We start from the raw sequence: 23,633 nt of genomic DNA on the forward strand, positions 1-23,633 counted from the left end.
GGTGAAACCCCTGGGGGTTTGAAATGTACACTATACCCCTAGATGAATTCCCTGAGGGGTGTAGTTTGCAAAATGGGGTCACTTGTGGGGGGGTTCCACTGTATTGGTGCTTGGGGGGTCTTGCTAATGCGACATAGCACCCACCAACATTCCACCAGAATCTGAGCTGCAAAATCCAAAAATCACTCCTTCCCTTCTGAGTCCTGCCATGCACCCAAATGGTATTTTTTGGTCACATGTGAGGCATTGCCGTACTCGGGAGAAATTGGGGCACAGACTTTGGGGTGCTTTGTCTCCTTCATTCCTTGTGAAAATGAAAAATTTTGAGCCAGAACTGCATTTTTGTGTAAAAAATTTAATTTTTCATTTTCACTGCCCAGTTGTACCACAATTGGTGAAACCCCTGGGGGTTTGAAATGTACACTATACCCCTAGATGAATTCCCTGAGGAGTGTAGTTTGCAAAATGGGGTCACTTGTGGGGGGGTTCCTAAATTTTAGCATCTTATAGTGCCTAGAAACCTACATGGTGCCTAAAAAATAATCTCATAAAAAGGAGGCTCCAAAATCAAGTAGGTGCTCCTTCTATTATGAAGCCTGTGGTTTGGTCAGCGTGCACACTAGGGCCACATATAGGATATTTATGAAAACAAAAGAATTGGGGGAATCAATTTTTAGTCACATTTCTCTAGTAAAATCTACTGTGTTCCTTAGAAAAATGTATTAAAATTGCAAATCGGCAAAAAAAATGAAATTTTGAAATTTCACCTACACTTTGTTTTAATTCCTGTGAAACACCTAAAGGGTTAACAAACTTCCAAAATGCTGTTTTAAATACTGTGAGGGGTGCAGTTTTTGAAATGGCATCATTTATGGGGGTGTCTCACATACAAGTCCCTCAAAGTCACATCAGAACTGAACTGGTCCCTAAAAAAATCAGTGTTTGAAATTTTCTTGAAAATTTGAGAATTTGCTATTCATATTGTAAGCCTCCTAGTGTCCAAAAAAATTAAAAGGAAGTTGAAATAATGATGGAAACATAAAGTAGACATATGGTCTATGTTAGTTATTAACTATTTTGAGTGGTATGATTATTTGTCTCACAAGCAGAAAATTTAACATTTTGCAAATTGCTAAATTTTCCATTTTTTTACGACATTTTGGTATTTTTCACAAAAAAACACAGACTGTATCGACCAAAATTTACCACTAATTTGAAGTACAATGTGTCACGAAAAAACAATCTCAAAATCACTGGGATAAGTAAAAGCAAAAAAAAGTTATCCCCACTTAAGTGATACATGTCAGATTTGAAAAAAGGGCTCTGTCAGGAAGGCAAAAACTGGCTCTGTCAGGAAGGGGTTAAAAAAAGGGGAAAACTCTCCCAAAATCTCACACTTTCTGAAACTCTCACCCTATTACATTTGGCCCCGAGTGTCCACCCAGCCTGTGGCCCACGGATGGAATAGTAGGACAGATCCAGAAAAACTGTACTGTCCTACTGGGATCAGGGCAGATGTTCGGTATTTTATTAAATTTAAAAAATAGAATAAGTTTTGCTCTACTAAAATAAAGGTAATGATTAATTTAAATGCAGCTGCTTTTCCTTACAGTTTTTACAGATAGATAGATAGATAGATAGATAGATAGATAGATAGATAGATAGATAGATAGATAGATAGATAGATAGATAATATATTAACTAAAATGTACCTGGATGTTCCAGAATATATTTCCAAGGTCAGACAGACAATACAAAGATCTAAGAAAAATGCAAACATACAGCTAATGAAATCTCTATAGAAAAATGAAATGGCCTGGTAATATCAGAGAAGGACATACAGAACTGCCTGACCTAAAAAAAGACATTAACATTGTGAAACTTGTACTAAAAATGAATTGTTAGCAAAAAAAATAATAGCATGACCTTCTGCTGAAGTGATCACCTTTTCAGTGTAAGAGAAAATGATTTCCTGTGTAAAAGTTATGTACAGTACCTTAAATACAGGGTTCAATTTTATGAGATGACTGTACAATTTTTAAATAGTGTTTATAAAGGATCTGGATGATACAGATCAACAATGTCTATTTCGACAGATAATAGACATCCTATCATCGCAAGGACATTTTGCATTAAGCAGGTGACTGTGTGCTATGATTGGAGACAACTTAACAGGAATCCATCACTGACACTAGGTGCAGGGTGAGATGCAGAGGCGTAAGTCTGGGAGGCAATGGAGTCATCTGCCGCTGGGCTCCTCCCATCCAAGTTTGAATCAGTTAATTGAAAGACGTCAATAACGCTTCTGTGGCTGCCTTCAATAGATGGGACATTCTCTTAGTTGCAGAGCTATGTAGTGTAGTAACTTCATTTGCATGCTTAGTTTTCAGGAGCAAATACATCTATCAGTAAGGTGTCTGCTGCCAGTGAGACAGGTTACAGGTTCTAATCCTGGGTATGACTGCTAAGCAATGTATTGAAGTAATGACAAAAAAATGCATTAGGCAGAAAGATCAAACTATTTTCATCAACGTTTCGGCCTAAAACAGGCCTTTATCAAGATGAGACAACAGGACATCCAAACAGCTTGAAGGTCATCACACTTCTGGCCTTTAAGCTGTTTGGATGTCCATTTGTCTCATCTTGATAAAGGCCTGTTTTAGGCTGAAACGTCGCTGAAAATGGTTTATCTTTCTGCCTAATAAAAAAAATGTCATTAATTCAAAGTGGTGAGTGCCCTCTACAGCATTTTTTATATATAGTGCAAAGTTACACATACACTGGGTTTCAATTGAAGACTTTGGGGGAGATTCTCTAAAAATCTCCGCCCCCCTTCGCCGCCCATCGCAATTATAATTATCGCATATGTTAGAACATATGCGATAATTATAGCAAAGGACAGCTCTTGCGTTAAGAGCTGTCCTTTGCGGTGAGAGTCGCCAGGTCCCAGCAGGTCGCGGCGGCCCCCCCCCCCCTCCCTCCCACACTCTCCTCCTCCCTGCACCCGGAAGAGGATCAGTGCAGGGAGGAGGTCACAGGTCCGGGCAGCACATCTCTGTGCTGCCCAGACACAGGTGAGGGGGGAGGGGGCGATGGGAGGCGGGGGGGGTCCGTGCGGGGCGGCGGGGGGTCGTTGCAGGGCGGCGGTGGGATGCCCCACACCGCGGTAACCCGGCGGGGGATGCTTATTGCATCCCAAAATGCGATAAAAACCCAGATAACGGGTTTTTACTGCATTTTTAGCTTAGAGAATCTCCCCCTTTGATATTTATTTTATAAGCATAGCACAGCATACCAGATTAATTGTATAGTCAGGCAAAGTTACAGGCAGCAGTATAAAGGTAAACAGACTCTTGCAAACGCTCCAGTGGTCCCTACCTTAGCCCACACTCCAGCCTATCACTTGGGCAGCTAATCCACCATCAAGAGCATTTACCCTTTTCCCTGGAAACCCTTTTATCAGGAGATCACAGGTGCTGCTGATTGCCCAACCTTGCTTTTGCTATTGCTCCAAAACCTGGAGGCGTGTAAGTGTGTGGGTGTGGTGGAGGGATGAACTTACACCTTTGCTGTGATGCCACAAAGCAGGTCTATTCACCTGTTAGAGAGTTGCATGCTGTCATTTATCTATAAAATGTGAGCGCTTTGGCAAAAAAAATATTTTTATTGAATACTAGTTAAAATGACAGCTTACTCTCTTTGCTTACCTTCTATCTCCGTCTACACAGCTCCCTGACTGATATGCTGTATGGCATAATATTTTTGATTGACACCTGGCACTACTGGCAAATGTCAGAAGGGCTGATGGTGTGATGTGCTGAATGAAAGCAGACTACAGGAACCAGATGGAACGGAGTGGTTTTCTGCAAACCCCTTTGAGACCGACACTTACTTCAGTGTTCTGTCTCGTGTTCCCGTAGCGTGTTCTTTAATAGGTATTTCACCAGCATACATACAGATCCCACCATAAGAACTTAGGAACGGAACTTACTTTATATTTCAGTCCCGCGTTCCCGTAGCAGGTACTTGACACACAGGTAATCCACTCGTCCACGGGTAAAAAAGGGTTTATTGGATACAAGCATGGATAAAAAACATCACTGCGGTGGGGTGCCGGCTAAAGTAAGAAGGAGATGCGGCTGTTCCGGAGTCAAGCGCTGCAGACGCTGTCAATCTGAGAACACCTCCGACTTTCTTACAGCTTTCCTCCTTTTCCAACATGTTGAAAGAACGCATGACAGAACATTTAAGAAATGTCAAAAAGGGATATGATCTACACAGTGTGTCGGCACATTTCAAAGAAAAGCATTGCTGTGACATTAGATCATTGAAAATGTTTTGTGGGATCAAACTCTGTAATAAAAATTGGAGAACCCGCAATACAGAAGGGGATCTCGCAAGATTAGAGATGAAAACAATTTTTGATATGAAAACCCTGACCCCAGGTGGGTTAAACCTGGATTTCGAATGTAAATGGTTTTTATAACATGCCAGTTTTCTCTAGGTAATGACAGATTTGTTTTATTTTACTAATCATGTTCTTTATCTCTCTCTTTTATCCTCATAATAACCCGGCTAATACGGTTTATATGTTTACAAATGATTTTAGAGATTCTTTTTAACCTTTGGTTTTTAAAAAATAAATTTTAAATAAATTTTTATGATTGTTAAAATATTTACCAATTGTATTTGTGCATTAGTATGTTCTTCTGCACACACCTTTTGTACTTTGTTATATCTGTTTCTATTATGGTTTAATTATGTATCGTTGCCATATTAAACTATAGCCGGGTTATAGGACTCTCTGATTGGCTAAATAGATCAGATGACCAACCCTCTCAGCCTTGAAAAGGAGACCCGGGAAACAGTGCAGCATATCTTGAAAAAGGAAAATCTTTCCGAAACGCGTTGATGCTGCTGCTGCCTTCATCCAGGCAGTCTGTACAGCGGTGAGGAAAGCTGTAAGAAAGTCGGAGGTGTTCTCAGATTGACAGCGTCTGCAGCGCTTGACTCCGGAACAGCCGCATCTCCTTCTTACTTCAGCCGGCACCCCACCGCAGTGATGTTTTTTATCCATGCTTGTATCCAATAAACCCTTTTTTACCCGTGGACGAGTGGATTACCTGTGTGTCAAGTACCTGCTACGGGAACGCGGGACTGAAATATAAAGTAAGTTCCGTTCCTAAGTTCTTATGGTGGGATCTGTATGTATGCTGGTGAAATACCTATTAAAGAACACGCTACGGGAACACGAGACAGAACACTGAAGTAAGTGTCGGTCTCAAAGGGGTTTGCAGAAAACCACTCCGTTCCATCTGGTTCCTGTAGTCTGCTTTCATTCAAGAAAGTATATATGGGAAATTATCCTCCCTTCCCATAAAGAATCGCATTATTATCTGCATATTCTAGCGCTGGTTTCTCTTAAATATTTCTGTTCCACTTAGTATACTGGAGTTTGATGGCTCCATAAAGAGTTACTAGCAGCTTTCTGTTCTACCAATTACTCTCACAGCGCCTGGTCAGAAACGCCCTTTTGTATATATCTGTGCAGTGTTTTCTTCCATCTATTTGTTTGTGATCGGGCTGCTATGTTTAAACATAGACAAATCCGCAAGGATTGTATTGATGACCTGTTTAATGCTAATACTGAAAATGTTATAACTATGGATGAAAATTTGGAAAGTATTATGCATAAAATGGAAAAACTCTTGATAAAGGAGGGGAAGCTCTGGTGGGAAACCGCCACCTTAGAAAAATATCTAAAAGACAACCTAATACCTAGGGGTCTGAGAATAGAGAAACTTCCCTCCTTTATCACAGAGACAGAAGATTTCAAAACTGAATGGTTAGCCATTTTAGACCATTGTTCCAACGCTCTCATAAAATTAATTGTAAAAGAAAAGTCAAAATGCCTGAAAAAAATTGAAGAGGAAATTGAGGAGTTACATACCCTCGTCAAACCGTTCACTAAAGGCAAAGATTTCAAAGAGCTAGAAAAAACTATGGCCACTAACATCGAAAAAAACGAGAAAGAACTCAAAAATAAAAAACATAAAAAATATCAGAGAGATTTGGGGGATTATAAAAATGGGAATCAATATAGATGGAAAAACAAAGATCCACCATCTAAAACAATCGATCAAAAAAAGGAAGAACCAATCCCCACCCCCATTGTCTATAAAACCACTCAGAATAATATCCGTAAAAAAACGGTTTATCAACATAAATTTAAGAATAAAAGGAATTATGCAGACACCCATCATGATGAAAATTATGACAGGGATTCTGCATACACCAATGAGCCCAATAGGTATAGAACACCTGATAGAACAAACTTAGAAGTCGTTAAACCTTGGAGGTCAAACTGGAGAGGTCAAAATCATAAAGAAAGATACCGACCAGAGCCCATTGAAAATAATTATGAAAATCGTGATTCCAACCAATCTAACCGTCATTTTTTAGAACAGAGACCACACAGAAAACAATACAGATAGCACCCGCTCTAAGAAAAAGAGGAAAAAGAGCAGGTAGATTTATCTCTATGTCTAAAAAGAAAAGATCCAAATTAAAAACCACGCATATTCATGAGGCTAATAAGGTTGATGAAACGCAACCCAGCAGGGCCACCAAAATATTTAACCTAAGCAGTTATACTCTCACCAAAGAAGAAACTGAGGTATTGGAGAAGGGATTAAAATTCTCCCCTTCAAGTAAAATAAATGAATTCGATGTATTTATTGATTTACAGCGTTTCATTAGAAAACTAACTCTAAAAAAAAATTTTTCTCAGATAAAGAACAACCTGAACAATTGTCTTCCATACCTGAAGGAGTTAAGGTTTTCAAAAGAAAATCCACCTTTTACCCCCGTCATAAAAAGGGCAGTTACATAGAAGTGTTCGAAAATCTGGTTAAAGAAGATTTAGAACACACCTCCTTCAAAACTATAAAATCTCAGAACCTCACCAAAATTCAACGTGAGGCTATCAACTCTCTAAAAAAGAACCAACAAATAATAATAAAACCCGCCGACAAAGGCGGCGGGGTTGTAGTCTTGAATAGAGATGATTATCACATGGAGGTCATGCGTCAGCTGACAGATAAAGACACTTATAAAAAGCTACGCAGTGACCCTACACAAATAATGCAGAAAAAAATGGAAGTGTTTATTAATCTTTACACTATGGAAAATATACTTTCTGAAAGTGAAGCAGAGTTCTTATATGTGGATAACCCATCTACTCCTGTATTATATATATTGCCCAAAGTGCATAAATCTATTGTCAACCCCCCTGGCAGACCTATAGTGGCAAGTATAGGTTCAGTCACATCCAATCTATCCAGTTTTCTTGACAATAGAATACAACCGATGGTTAAGAACACAAAATCTTATGCCAAGGATACTATATCTGTTATTAATAAAATAAATGAAATTAAATGGGAACCACATTATAAATTAGTAACAGCCGATGTAAAAGCGTTGTATACAATTATCCAGCATAAAGACGGCTTAGACGCTTTAAATTACCACTTACAACTCACCAATACTTCAGAGAAAGAGAAAAACTTTATTTTGGAGGGCACTAGCCTTATTCTCAATAACAATTTTTTTTGGTATGCAGGAGAGTTTTACATTCAGGTAGCGGGGACCGCGATGGGGGCCAAACTGGCACCGGGGTATGCCAACCTATTCCTAGCCCACTGGGAAGATCTGCAGGTGTGGGCAGGGCATCCCTGGAGTGCCAGTTTGGTCCTCTGGACCCGCTACATAGATGACGTGCTATTCATATGGGGGGGAGACGAACAGTCACTGTCGGATTTCTGTATGCATTTAAATAATAATCCGTTTAATATAGAACTTACCTTTGGAATCAGTTCTGTAGAGGTCAATTTCCTCGACCTCACTATATATATAAAAGAGGATACACTGAACACCAAAAACTATATAAAACCCACCGATTGTAATTCCTATATTGGATTCGACAGCAATCATCACCACAATTGGATTCGTAGCATTCCAAACAGTCAATTTCAAAGATTGAGAAGGAATTGCAGCGATGTCGACATGTTTAAAACACAGGCCAGTAATATGGTCAATGATTTTAAAGAAAGAGGATATGACCAGAGATATCTGGATAAAACCATGGAAACTTGCAGTACCCTTAATAGGGATGATCTATTAAAAACCAAAAAAATCAGTAGTAATGCAAAAAATGAAGAAGTGCTTTTTATTAGCAAATATTCCTCACAGCACCGGGTAGTGGAGAATATTATAAAAAAACACTGGGGGATCCTTATTAAAGATCCTGCTTTAAAAACTGTATTAAAAGATAAACCACGCTTTGTATACAGAAGAGCTGACAATCTGAAGAGTCACTTGGTAAAAAGCGCCATTCCAATGGATAAAAGACCATCGAGGATAACATCGATGGGTTTTTACCGATGTGGCCAATGTAGTATGTGTAAAGCGGTCCCTTTTGACAAAAAAATTACCACTTATACATCTAATGTCACCAAACGTTCCTACACCATCAGGGACTTTATCACATGCGGCTCCAAAAACGTAGTGTATTTATTAGAATGCATATGCGGTCTACAATATGTGGGCCGCACAGGTCGCATGTTGAAAGAACGCATGACAGAACATTTAAGAAATGTCAAAAAGGGATATGATCTACACAGTGTGTCGGCACATTTCAAAGAAAAGCATTGCTGTGACATTAGATCATTGAAAATGTTTTGTGGGATCAAACTCTGTAATAAAAATTGGAGAACCCGCAATACAGAAGGGGATCTCGCAAGATTAGAGATGAAAACAATTTTTGATATGAAAACCCTGACCCCAGGTGGGTTAAACCTGGATTTCGAATGTAAATGGTTTTTATAACATGCCAGTTTTCTCTAGGTAATGACAGATTTGTTTTATTTTACTAATCATGTTCTTTATCTCTCTCTTTTATCCTCATAATAACCCGGCTAATACGGTTTATATGTTTACAAATGATTTTAGAGATTCTTTTTAACCTTTGGTTTTTAAAAAATAAATTTTAAATAAATTTTTATGATTGTTAAAATATTTACCAATTGTATTTGTGCATTAGTATGTTCTTCTGCACACACCTTTTGTACTTTGTTATATCTGTTTCTATTATGGTTTAATTATGTATCGTTGCCATATTAAACTATAGCCGGGTTATAGGACTCTCTGATTGGCTAAATAGATCAGATGACCAACCCTCTCAGCCTTGAAAAGGAGACCCGGGAAACAGTGCAGCATATCTTGAAAAAGGAAAATCTTTCCGAAACGCGTTGATGCTGCTGCTGCCTTCATCCAGGCAGTCTGTACAGCGGTGAGGAAAGCTGTAAGAAAGTCGGAGGTGTTCTCAGATTGACAGCGTCTGCAGCGCTTGACTCCGGAACAGCCGCATCTCCTTCTTACTTCAGCCGGCACCCCACCGCAGTGATGTTTTTTATCCATGCTTGTATCCAATAAACCCTTTTTTACCCGTGGACGAGTGGATTACCTGTGTGTCAAGTACCTGCTACGGGAACGCGGGACTGAAATATAAAGTAAGTTCCGTTCCTAAGTTCTTATGGTGGGATCTGTATGTATGCTGGTGAAATACCTATTAAAGAACACGCTACGGGAACACGAGACAGAACACTGAAGTAAGTGTCGGTCTCAAAGGGGTTTGCAGAAAACCACTCCGTTCCATCTGGTTCCTGTAGTCTGCTTTCATTCAAGAAAGTATATATGGGAAATTATCCTCCCTTCCCATAAAGAATCGCATTATTATCTGCATATTCTAGCGCTGGTTTCTCTTAAATATTTCTGTTCCACTTAGTATACTGGAGTTTGATGGCTCCATAAAGAGTTACTAGCAGCTTTCTGTTCTACCAATTACTCTCACAGCGCCTGGTCAGAAACGCCCTTTTGTATATAGGTGTGATGTGCTGGTCTGGCTGTACTGAGAATGGAAGGGACAAGCAGCGCAGCTTTCCACTTCTCTGCTCAACCACGTACCCTTCATCTCACACACAGCCGTTATACAGTGCGTGCTGTGAGGCCAGGCCCCCCTGACTCATGACACGCCCCCATAAGGTGTGGTTGCACACCCCCTGTCCTGCACGCGGGCACAAAGTGATGTTCACGGGGCTGCTTCGTGGTTAAAGTCTGTCTGTGCATATACTTGATACTGATTCTAGGAGACACGACTCAGTAGCAGCAAATACAAATATGCTAGGAACTGGGACATTCCAAGGAACAGCGGCCAGGAGGCAGTAGCAAGTCACAGAAGTGAGGTTGTTCTGACACTGATCTGTATTTCAAAGAGCAGCCTTATATCTGCCTTGATAGGCTGCGAGAGTCAATTAATCTAAACAGTGGCTTGCTATCAAAATACAAAAATAGGCATTTAACCTGCCAGTGTTAACCAGCTGTATTCACAGATGATCTCTTCAATTGGGATTACTGTACTGTATGTGTGCATCCCAGTCCCCTAACAGTACAGTACAGTATACATAGGCGCAGGCCATTTCCTTAGGGGGTGCACCATTAGATGGGCGTGTCCATCACCACCTACTGGGCGTGTTTATCACCATCTACTGGGCATGTATATTACAGCCTACTGGGCTGTGCAAACTAAATACTGTAGGTGACTTATTTATGTACATGCATTTTAAATGAATTACCCTCCCACGTGTACTAGAAACAGGGAATGTGCCCGCCAAAATGCCATGCACAGTAATGCCCATTACACATAATGCCATGCACAGTAATGCCCATTACACATAATGCCACACCATAATGCCCAGATCACACATAATGCTACACATATTAATGGCCCTTCTACATAATGCCACACCCTGTATTTTTGTAAAATAGGGACAGTGTGTGCCAAAAATTGACACCATAATGCCTATTACATGTCACACACCCATTACATAGTATAACACATGCCATAATGCCCATTACACATTATGCCGCACACCGTAATGCCCAATACACATGCCACACAGTGATAGTGAGTGATAGTGGCATATGGGTGACAGTGGCGTGTGAGTATCAGTGACATGGGACAGGGTGTTGGAGACAAATATTACCTACCTTAACTGCGCAAAGCAACAGCATCAGCTATCTGGGAGCTCTAGATGGAGCAATCTCCTTCACCCCGTGTCCTGCTCTTTATGACAATGACACATTCCCTCACCCTGCTGCCGGCACTAAATTACACTGAACACTCCCTTACCCTGCAGCCTGCGCTACATCACACTGACGCACTTCATCACCCTGCAGCCTGCGCTCTATCACACTGACGCTCCCTCACACTGACGCACTCCCTCACTCAGCAGCCTGTGCTCTGTCACACTGACGCGTTCCCTCACCCTGCGGTCTGTGCTCTATCACACACTGATGCACTCTATCACACTGACATGCTTCCTCACCCTGCGGCCTGCACTAAATCACACTGACACACTCCGTTACCCTGCGACCTGCACTTTATCACACTGATGTGTTCCCTCACTCTGCGGCATGCGCTCTGTCACACTGACACATTCTCTTACCCTGCAGCCTGCACGCTCTCACACTAGCGCTCTCCCTCACTCTGACACACCATGCGGCCTGCAGTCTATCACATTGATTTTTTCCACCTAAGCCCCCCTCCCCCACAGCCTAACTCTATGTCCCATCTAGTGCCTTAATCTAATCCTCCCTCCTCCAACCTAATGCTAACCCACCTTACATAATTAATTTCACAAGAAAAACACACACACAGTAGTATTCCCTCTACTCACTCTTGCCTGAGGAACAGAGGGTAATCTTCCTGATGGTCATGCCCTGGTCTGGAATGATGTGGAGCTGCCCCTCCTCTCCCTCCATGACAGCAGCATTGTGAGCAGGCCAGTGGGGACCTCCGTGTAGCCCCACCCCTGACTCCCATGTAACCCCGCCCACTGACTCCTTTGAAACACAGCCCTCCTCCGCTCCGACTCCGAGTCCTCCTGCACGGCTAACAATGCCAAAAGTGCAGTTATCTCTGCGCTCCCTGCAGCACAGACTCTGCTGCTACTGCTTCCTCTCCAGACAGTGACAGGCTCTGCAAGAGCTGTGTCAGCTGCCAGCCCCTGTAAAATCGTGTGGGGGGGGGGGCGATCATTAGGAGGTGCCTGTGCACCCCCGGCACCCCCCGTGCGCACGCCTATGACAGTATAGCTATAAAGTTGTTTCCCCACAGGTGATGGCAATCATTAATTACAGTAAGAGGGAAGTCCAGAGGCAGAGCAATTTGTCCCTTCGGGGGAACCATAAAAACCATACTGAACTGTAGTGTACAGTAAATACAGTACATAAAGGGCGCTAAAGGGCAATTATTGAATATATTATTTATTGTACATTGTGTTTAAATTTAAATACTGTACAGTAAAGTATACTATAAATATAATGTAGCGAGCAACAGCATAAGTTTTACATCTCGTTAAGCCAGTCAAAACTTGGACACAATTGCTTATGCGTCTCATTACGCTAGTCAAAGCTCAGGCACAGTCCTTCGTGCATCTCATTACGCTACACTTGTTAAACACAGAATTACAGTACAGTATGAATGACATACAGTATGAGCAGGTCACACTCAAGCACCAAGCGGGAAAACTATGCCATCGATAGCTTCATAGATGAAGCCCTGGCTGAAACACTGTAGCCATTTTATTAATCCGCTTGGTGCTAGAGTCTGGCCTGCTCGTAGTGTATGTCACTCATACTGTACTGTAATTCTGTGTTTACCTAGTGTAGCGTAATGAAGCGCACTTATAGCAGTTCCCTTACACAAGTGTCAACTATGTCGATAGTGCAATAGATGTGGGCTCCCATGAAGCCCTGGTTGAAAGACAATAACTATTTTGTTATCCCGAGTCTGGCCTACAGTATGTACAGTTCTTCGACCATACTGTATACTCGCTCAATTATCCCTATAGCCAGTTATAGATAACGTAATGAGATGCACATCTATGCAGTAGTATTTTCTGAGAAAAATGTCTATTTAACATACCATATGGTACAATATTGTACAGTAAAGTAGTTCTTGCACTATAATGCATTCTAATGGAGACTTCACATGTGTGCAATAAAGAACCTTTCGCTATAGCATTGAATTAGACAACTCATGCGTCGCAGTGGTGATTTTAAAAATCGCTGGTATTGTACTCACCAGTAATGCCATACACCATGCTGTGAGACTCAATGCGCCGCCGTGCGACTAGGCACACTGCGTCAAGTTGTTGGAACAAGCGCCGTTAATGAGGGTGGCTCCATCTGTATGTTTTGAGATAGTTATAAGGGTTTAAAAATAACCTTTATAAACTTTCCTGTCCATTTACATCCATTCTATGGAGTCCACACATATTTCTTCTCTCACTTTCCCATCCTCCTGACCCCAGGCCAACATTGCCGACATTGATCAACCCCTCGTGCAAAGCGAGAACTGATGATGATGATAATCCGTGTCTATTTCTGATTGGTTCAGTGCATCTAAATCCATAAAACTTATACAACTGCTATTGAAATGCTGCCCTGTATTTGCATTATTACAGGGATATATGCAATCGGTCAGCCCAAATAAATGAAATTCCCATTTGTCTTTTACAGGGGAAGACAGCGGATGTTTCTTATGATTTGAAATGTAATCAGTACTTTCATTTTTATTTATTTATGGTTCTAATTTCTTTTTGTATTATAAGGCCCTCCTACCTCCAAGTCTGTCTATTGTTACCCAGTTTGTTTTATCACTGTCTACTATTGTAAAGCGCAACGGATTCTGCTGCGCTATATAAGAAACTGTAAATAAATAAATAATAAATAAATTGTGCACTATCATTTTAGAATTTACTACTACCACTGTAAAGCCACAACTGGTTCAATTGAGGTTCATATATGATAATGTTTGGTACTTCTTTACTTTCACGGCGCCAGCATGGCGCCGCGCGTACTTCCGTGTTACGCTCGCCACTAATTAAGTAAAATAAACTAAGTTAACGCCATGCCAACATGGATAGTTCATACCTCCACTATCCATGTTGGCATGGAGTTGATTTTAATTAGCGTGGCGAGCGTAGCGAGCCACCGAGCCCGCAGCGTGGGCGAGCGAAGCGAGCCCCGCAAGGGGACTCTGACGCGCGGCGCCATGCTGGCGCCGTGAAAGTAAAGAAGTACCTAATGTTTTCCTGAAGTAACCAGCTGTATATTCTGTACTTCTGGGCCTTCCTGTCACAACTAGAGATGAGCGGGCTCGGTTCTCATAGAAGATCATCTTCCTGCTGTCGGATCTTTTATCTCTCGGGTTATGGATTGGGTGCTATTTACAATATTCAGCATCCCCTCGCTGGATCCCGGCTCCTGTGGTTACAAGCCACTGGCTGAAATAATTTATGTATATCATACCTCCCAACATGGCCCATTCCAAGAGGGGCAACATTTTCTGCCATGTCGCTCACTTAAACATCCCCTGCGACCTTGGGCCTATCTGTCTAAACCCATGCGGTAAGTGTAAAATACATAATAATTATTATAGCGAGAGACATTTATGAATATTTCTGCACATGGGCAGTAGAAAAAAAATAATGTCAGAAAAAAGCACAGATTATTGTGACAGCTTCCAACTATAGTTGGGCCACTTTGTGTTTAATATTCTGAGGGCTTAGTCTAAAAAAAGTGATAACAGTCACACAATGATGTGTTTATGGGCTGCTGCGTGGGCAGCCCATTAAAACTGGTTCTGCATATGCACAGTACCAAGGACGATACTGCACATGTGCTGGACCCGGGACTGTGAATATGTTTCTATGGACTGCTGCCGAAGCAGACCATAGACCCTTTGGGGCCAGCACATATGCAGAAGAAGCTATTGTGCATGGGCTGGTCCCGTGGATGCGACGGGGGTCAAGACCAGCAGTGGAGACTAGCAGGTGGCAGCAGCAGGGACCAGCAGTTCCGGCAGCGGAGGAAGGACGGCCCAGCATCACGGCAGCCCTTTTCCTCCACAGAGGTAAGAGCCGCCACTGCCAACAACCATATTGTAGATATACATCCCTCACATCATGACCTCAACATAAAGGAAAGTGTAATATACTATAAGCTAAGTGAAACCGATGCAATACCATCAAGTGTTATGGCTGACCTGCTTCTCCATTACCTATAGCCTTGCTAGAAGTTGATCTAAGATTGAGCTGCTCATCTTTCCACCATCCCACATAACCTCACCTCCCACAATTTCATTATTATCTATTGATGGCATATCTTCTTTAGCCCTCGAGTGCCTTGGAGTTATTCTTAACCCTTCCATCTCCTTCAAACCAGTAATAGAGTCAGGGTCAGGCTCAGGTGCTGCTGTGGCTTCCCAGCCCGAGATGAGATAGACTGAGTGGCTTGTGCAGGGGATGGGAACAGAAATGCCAAACTGTTTATCTGGTGGTAACTGGTAGTAAGTGCTGTGTGCTATGTGCTTGTGTCCCTGTGCCAGGTATAAACAAAGCAGTCCATAATTATAATGGAACTGGCCTCAATCAGTTTTATTAGTGAATCAAACAAAAAGAAAAACAAAACATCAAAAAAAAAACCTTGCCGTCTGGCTCTAACTAAACACAGAATAATCTCCTAAATCATTACAAAACAATAGCATATGCATACCAGTCATAGGGCCAGATTCTGTAAGGTTCAAAAGTGATAAAATGGAGAGTGTTAAACCGCCAGCCAATCAGCTCCTGTCTGACATTTTTCAAACACAGTCTGTGACATGGCAGGTAGGAGCAGATTGGCTGGCTGTTTATTACTCTCCATTTTATCACTTTTGAAGCTTAGAGAATCTGGCCCTATGTTTGTAGTTTCTAGAGGTACAGTAGCAGGTGGTCTCCCTCATAGAGAACTGCATAGTGGATCTTATCAGGGCTGGACTGGGACCAGAAATTGTCCCTGACATTTTCAGCACACAGGCCCACCTGCGGCAGGCGGGACCTTTGCACGTTGAAGCTGTGTGCCAAAAAGGGGACGTGGCCTCATGGAAAGGAAGCGTAGCATCACAAATAGGAGGCATTACACTGTCCATTACACATTATGGAACACACCATACTGCCCATTACATATTATGGCACACACCGTGATGCCCATTACAGACTATGACACAATCCATTATGCCCATTAAACATTATGGAACACACAATACTGCCCATTACATATTATGGCACACACCATGATGCCCATTACAGACTATGACACAATCCATTATGCCCATTACACATTATGGAACACACCATACTGCCCATTACATATTATGGCACACACCATGATGCCCATTACAGACTATGACACAATCCATTATGCCCATTACACATTATGGAACACACCATACTGCCCATTACACATTACGGCACACACTGTAATGCCCATTAAAGAATATGACACAATCCTTATGCCCATTTCACATTATTATGGGCCATGGCAATTATTCCTGCTGGCTGAAGGCTGGGTGCAAATTTACCTGGTCTCAGCCAAAGACAGCAGAGATAAGTCAGAGAGGCGCAGGGTAGGGGCAGGAATCGGGACTAGCCAAAATAGAGCAGGACACTTACTCTCAGAGGCGTAACTAGCATTCGGCGGGCGGCATCTGGGCAACTCACAAGTCTGTGAGCTAGCAGCCTTGCAAATCAACTAGAATAACCCCCAGTGTCTCCTTTCTCCATAGAGACCTCTAACTCCCAGTCTGGCAGCCTTTTCACAATAAACTCCACACAGACTTAGGCATTCATCCACACTCACCCCACTTATCTAAGAAATAAAGACGCGTACAACTGAATGGGCTTAAAGGGGACGGCTTATTTATTTTGAGCAGGGGCGGCCTATTTGAATCTAACTAAAATTTATGTCCCTGCTCTAACTAAGGTGGCGGGCAAAGAACGGCATGCAAAATAAATAACATTGCTGGAAAATAACAAAGTAATAAAAATAACAAACTCCGGATCTAAGGGCCAATTGCCCTTAATTGCCAAGGACCGGCCACCTGCCAGCGTCCAAGACAACAGCTCAATTATGAAGCGGACTTTTCAAAAGGGGCCAATTGCCCTTAAGGCCAGGGGGCTGATCTTCTGCTTCTGCCCCTGACCTCGCAAATAGCACTAAGGCAGAGCTCACCACTCTGCCCGAGTCATCAAAAAATTGGGCCATCTGCCCTAAACTACAAATGTCCGCAAGAATTTATGCTATCCGAAGTAGATGATCGTTAAGGTCCAGATGTGGGCCCACCTGGATCGGTGATGCCCACATCCCGACATCAACCACCAGCTAAGTGTACATACAGCTCTAATTTAATTACCGTTCTTTCCGCCAAGACAAAATAAGCCGACAACAACTAAACGAATAATGCAGACGACTTCTCAACAACTAATTCTGACTAATAATTGGGGCGGGCGGGAGGGCAACGTTTCCTGAAGCAAGAGGCAGAATCTTCTGGAAGCAAGAACATCACCCCATCAATCTCCACCTCTGACCTCAACCAGCCTATCCTGAACCCTCATTCAAATCAGCCAACCCGTCAATCAAGACAAGCCGAACCCCCAGGCCCAGATCAAGTGTGTGAGCTAAGGATTCCTGCCAATAGCCAGGTGAGTTTATGCTGTTTTCAGCCAGACAAGCTGGCTTCTACAGTCTTAAAGTCCACACAGACTTAGGCATTCATCCACACTCACCCCACTTATCTAAGAAATAAAGACGCGTACAACTGAATGGGCTTAAAGGGGACGGCTTATTTATTTTGAGCAGGGGCGGCCTATTTGAATCTAACTAAAATTTATGTCCCTGCTCTAACTAAGGTGGCGGGCAAAGAACGGCATGCAAAATAAATAACATTGCTGGAAAATAACAAAGTAATAAAAATAACAAACTCCGGATCTAAGGGCCAATTGCCCTTAATTGCCAAGGACCGGCCACCTGCCAGCGTCCAAGACAACGGCTCAATTATGAAGCGGACTTTTCAAAAGGGGCCAATTGCCCTTAAGGCCAGGGGGCTGATCTTCTGCTTCTGCCCCTGACCTCGCAAATAGCACTAAGGCAGAGCTCACCACTCTGCCCGAGTCATCAAAAAATTGGGCCATCTGCCCTAAACTACAAATGTCCGCAAGAATTTATGCTATCCGAAGTAGATGATCGTTAAGGTCCAGATGTGGGCCCACCTGGATCGGTGATGCCCACATCCCGACATCAACCACCAGCTAAGTGTACATACAGCTCTAATTTAATTACCGTTCTTTCCGCCATATCAGTTCAACTTGAACTGACCCGCCACCAACCTAATTCCAAATACTCCCTCAGCTAAACCTCTAAACTTCTCAATGCGTCTATTAAATTCTGGAAAAACAAATCCATCCCGACTACAGAGAGGTGCACCCCATCCGGTCTGTACAGGGTCTCGTTTCTAAAGGATATGGCCTCGTGCCTGACGACCACTCCGCCCTCCGTTACTATAGCCCTGCCGACTACGGAATTGATCCGCCTACGTACCAAATCAATGGCGCCCGGATTGAGTGCATCTCTCCAAACCCTCCTAGGTATAATCTCTGACCAGAAGAAACAGCAAAATCTCCATTCTCTGATCAGGTCCAGCAATAAATTCCTAATCTCAAATCGAATATTGAGACCGGAATTATGCGTGAGGTCGTTGCCCCCCAAGTGGATGATGACAAAAATTGGGTATCCAAAGGCCCTAACTGACTCATCCAAGAGACCCCTCAACGCGGACCACCTCATACCTCTACGCCCCAGCCAACGGATAAATCGCGTCTCAGGGAAACGTTCCGTATCCGTGGTGACCTGGGACAAGGACAACCAATAAATAAATGAATGTCCCACCATCCAAATCATATTGGTGTCCAAGCGTTGACCTGTAAGTTGAAATGATATATACCGTTAGAAAATTTGAAATAATGGCAAACATCTGGCAACATTTTAAAGGGGGGCCCGGGAGATTCCCTTAAAGGTGATTTTGCAGTTTTATATTAAATTGTTGATAACTAATAGGAATGTGATTAGGTGATCTATTTAATACTAATTTGATTATTGACCCACTCGAATTACGTATAATCCCTACCTGTTGTTCCTTATTCTACGGTGGGAGGGGGGGGGGGGGGGGGTCACCCGATTTGACTTGAGGCAAAAAACACAAATCTTCCACCAGTTGGCTAGAGCCTAATTTAAGACTGGTGATAACACAAAAAATTCCTCAAGGCCCCTCAAACACTAAAGCGTGTTTGGGCGAGCGGCTACTCCTCAAATGGGCTCACTGGATTATGTCGGCCTGATGTATCGCTTAAAAGCACCAGACCGCCATCTTCCGAGTGCTCGTATGTCGACCTGAGACCAACCCGCCGCAGCGGCTGCCGAAGCGGCGCCGATACGAAAAGAGTGTGTCCCAAAGTCGGCTGGAGAAAGACCCTGATGCAATATACAGCGCCTGAAAACCGACCTGAACTGGAAGTTAGTAAGTGGGGACCCGTCGATGTGCATCAGCCAGGCCCCGGGCAATTGAGGCCGCAACTCCACGTAAGCCAGAGCCGCCGCCACCGGACAGATCCGGCGGTCGCCACTCCGACCCAAATGGACCCACTGCCCCCTGCCCGCTACATCGGTCTTTGAGCGCTGAATCTTGCACCATAAACCGTCGTGGTGCACGTCGACGTGGCCGAACAGCATAGGCGAGGGAGATGCCCTGGTTGCGGACACCAACTCGCCTACTCTGAACGCCCCATGGAAAGCCATGGCAAAGGCCAACCTGAAAAGTCGAACCTCGTAATCGTTTGAGCAAATTACTCTTAGGGACCTCGAGATTCGACGCAACAGGCCGGCATCAATCGGCCGTCGCCTGTCGGGCAAAACCGGCCTGGCTCTGGCCCATCCCTTTAGCATCCTGGAAAGCAAGAAAGACTTGGTGATGTCTCTCTTCCCACCAAGACGCAAAAAGAATGATATGCCTGCCAGAGAGCGTCCAACAAAACTTCTGGACTTACCCTCCGTGTACAGGCTCCATACATAGGCATTAATAAGACGCTTATAGCTCTTACCTGTGCCACCCTGTTCAAGCAAGAACTCGCCCCAGCGCTCCCATGAGGCCAGATAAGCTCTAAATGTTGCTGGCGCTAGCGACCGCAGGGCCAGCTCCTCTACCCCTCCAGAGGCACCTGCCATAAAAAAGATGGACATTGTTCACCATACTTCTGGGCTAACGGCACAAGTTGCCTGAATCTTACCCATTCGAAACGGGACAATGCATCTGCTACTTCATTAAGTACGCCTGGGACGTGCTTGGCTCGCAACGTAATATTGTTCGCCAAGCACATCAACACTATCCGTGCTAGAATGCGCAAAACTGGGAGAGAGGTTGACCTTAGTTGTGTAATGGATTGGACAACCCCTAAGTTATCACACCAAAAGACTACTTCCCTGTTTCCCAATTCTGCGCCCCAGAGCTCTAAGGCGACCATTATTGGAAATATTTCCAATAATAGCATATTCTTGGTCATGCCGTCTCGTGCCCAAGATTCGGGCCAAGCCTCTGCGCACCAACGTCCCGCATAAAATGCGCCGAATCCGGAAGATCCTGCGGCATCTGTATATAATTCCAACTCCGCATTTGCAACGGCTGGAGCTTGCCATATGCATATGCCGTTGAAATTATCCAGAAACATTTCCAACACTTTCAGATCCCTCTTCATTTCTGAAGATAGACGTAGAAAATGGTGGGGTTTGCGAATCCCGACTGTCGCTCGCTGCAGCTTTCTACAAAATATTTTGCCCATGGGTATTACTCTACGTGCAAAATTAAACAGGCCCAATAAAGATTGAGCCTGTCTAAGTGTTAACTTAGCAGCCGCGATGGCATAAGTTATTTCGTCATGCAACCGGTGTACTTTATCTAGTGGAAGTTTACACAGACCTCGCTCGGAATCAATTTCAATTCCGAGGTACACCAAATCAGTCGTAGGTCCCTCGGTTTTTTCCCCTGCCACGGGAACCCCGAAATCCCTAAATAACTCAAGCGCTGCTTCTAGTAAACTAAGGCACAGGTCAGAATTTGGAGGACCCACTAAAAGAAAGTCGTCCAAATAATGAGTAATGCTGTCAACTCCCGACACTTCCTGCAGGCACCACTGCAAAAATGTGCTGAAGCGCTCAAAATAAGCACATGAAATGGAGCAACCCATGGGCAAACATTTATCTATGTAAAAGCCCCCATTTAATTTAAATCCCATGTACCGAAATGCGTTCTTATGCAAAGGTAATAGTCTAAAAGCTGATTCAACATCCAATTTGCACATGAGGGCGCCAGGACCAATTTTTTTTAATGATGTCTATAGCATCCTCAAATAAACAATAATTAACTGTGCATAATTCATCATCGATGGCGTCATTGACAGACGACCCTCTAGGACAAGAAAGATGCTGAATCAGCCTGAACTTTCCCTTAACTTTTTTGGGAACCACCCCAATAGGGGACAAAATTAGTCCCTCAACTGGTGGTGTTGCAAACGGGCCTGCCATGCGACCTAGCTTTACCTCGGCTTCAACTTTTTGTGATATTATGTCAGGGTGTTCCATGGCCGAGCGTAAGTTTCCCTTACTACCCGTACTAATTGGAGCGGAAACAGGTAATTGAAAACCCTCTGAAAATCCGGACTGCAAAAATATTGCTCCATCTCTGTCCGGATACCGTTCCAGCCATGGTAACATCCTGACCAATACAATTGGAGTTGGGGCTCTATCCAACGACAGGCGCCGCTGGACCGCGGCTTTGTTTCGTCGTGGACTGAGCCCCAGCTCCCCCACCAGTTGGAGGTTTTGTGCAATCCTTGATTGCGTGTTGACCTCCGCATCTGATACAAAGGTGCCGAAAACGACACCGGTTACCCAGGTTGCATTGCCCATTATTAAATGAGTAGCACCTACCATGGCCATGTTTCGTATTACTTCCCTTATTAATATTATTGTAAGGCCTGCTCCCATACTGCCTTACCCACCCCTTATTCTCAGGAGCCCTAATAGGTGTAGCCGATTCGGCAACTTCGCCGTATAATTCTACGTCTTTCTTACCAAAATCGTACACCTCCCAGCCATGCTGTTTCCTCCTAAACTCTTCGTCATAGACCCGCCAACCGGGACCGACGTAAGAGGTGTAGAGTTTATGAATAAGGAACTGGTATCTCACCAGGTTCACATATTCATCTGGATGTGTCTCTAAATAACAGGCCGCAAAAATTAGTATGCCTCTTACCCAGTTGTTATAAGTGCGAAATGCATCCTCGCTAGCGGGTCCTTTTTTCCTTGCGGCTAGAAGGGCCCGCCTATCCTTGCTTGTTAAAGCAAAGATATCTACATAGCGCCCCTTTCTGATCCTATCTCTAGCCCTAGGGCGCAAACCCCGCTTAACAGCGGTGTTTGCGCACTGCACTGCATCAGACTCAACCGATACATTGGAGGACCCGGAGCTATGGGACCTATATTCCCTACGCCTCTTCCGCCTTCGTCTCCTCACGACGCCGTCCGAAGATGACTTATCCTCGGAAGACGTCAATGCTAATGAGGAATCAGAGGTTTCATTTCGGCGCCGTCTCTTACGAGACTTTGCAGATCTTTTCCGCTTAGCTTTCTTCTCTACCGATGAATCCTCTGACCCCCCACTGCTGGACCCTGCATTATCATCCCCAGTCCAGTCAGGATCATTCGTGGACTCACCAGTATCAGAAGATGCTGCCCTCCTTCTTCTACGTTCACTTCCTCCTCGGCTTGACGATGTTCCTTCCATGGCTTGTTCCGTGGAATTTTGACCTGTCAATAGAGGTTCGTTAACAACCCCCATCACAGGTGGGACATTCGGCGATACCTTTTCAGCAGAGGAAATGACATTTCCCCCTCGCGCTGCAGTAATAGTCGGAGCTATCGCTTTGGCTATGAGGTCAGATACTGACTCCAAAGTTGCCGAAGGGGCAGTTCCCCCCTGCCCACCTGTCCCGGTGGTTAACAGAGGAGCCACTGCCGACACCACCGCTGCGCATATAGATGTAAGCGCCGATGTGTCTAATGACACGGTGTTACCCTCTGTGTTCCTCCCTGCAACCGCGTCTGCATATGAGCGACCCGGTTGCGTCCTGGCCCCTTGTGGCGCCATATTGGTTTCCCTAGCCTTCTCCGCGACCAACCTTCTCCTCGCTGCCCGTCTAGATCTGGCGTTAGAATTTCTAACCCCCTCTACAGGATTCATTTCAGAATCACTTTGTTGGTCCCCGTCGCTAGCCTCGCCTTCTCCGCTTGCAACAGCAAAGGGAGCTTCCTCTTGTGGACCGGATTCGCTGCTTTGCGAATCCACTTCACCTGAGTTACCGCTTGAGGATACGGATTCGGCCGAATCCTCGCTATTATCCTGCCACGTAGCTACGGCCGACTTAAACATTTCAAATTCGGCATGAGTTAACTTATGCCTCATGTCCTCAATAAATTTCCCCCTGGGGTTGCCATTATAATTAATGCCACTAGATGGCGCTGCTGCCACATTGTTATTATCTCCCTTTTTATGTGACCTCCTGCTATTCCCCCTTTCTCCAGCA

The 23,633-nt window shown here is 43.9% G+C and overlaps 1 protein-coding gene across 1 annotated transcript; it reads right to left on the minus strand.

The window, feature by feature from the left end:
• Window positions 1-19,167: 19,167 nt before the first annotated feature.
• On the minus strand, window positions 19,168-22,928 carry LOC146079710 (uncharacterized). Its single transcript, XM_083186372.1, has 2 exons — window positions 22,765-22,928; window positions 19,168-20,213 (listed from the first exon to the last, which is right to left on the minus strand). The coding sequence occupies exons 1-2, from the start codon at window positions 22,886-22,888 to the stop codon at window positions 19,324-19,326; spliced, it is 1,014 nt and encodes a 337-aa protein (XP_083042498.1). The 5' UTR covers window positions 22,889-22,928; the 3' UTR covers window positions 19,168-19,323.
• Window positions 22,929-23,633: the final 705 nt, after the last annotated feature.

This window comes from Crinia signifera, chromosome 5, assembly GCF_055691185.1.
Source record: "Crinia signifera chromosome 5, ASM5569118v1, whole genome shotgun sequence".
In the NCBI taxonomy this organism is placed as follows: Eukaryota; Metazoa; Chordata; class Amphibia; order Anura; family Myobatrachidae; genus Crinia; species Crinia signifera.

What these genes read in the sequence shown, in the direction of transcription:
- LOC146079710 (XM_083186372.1), bottom strand. Translation starts at nt 22,888, where the DNA reads ATGGGGGTTGTTAACGAACCTCTATTGACAGGTCAAAATTCCACGGAA. An exon ending in GGCAGCATCTTCTGATACTG is followed by an intron (nt 20,214 to 22,764) that starts GTGAGTCCACGA and finishes TTTTTATGGCAG; the next exon opens with GTGCCTCTGGAGGGGTAGAG.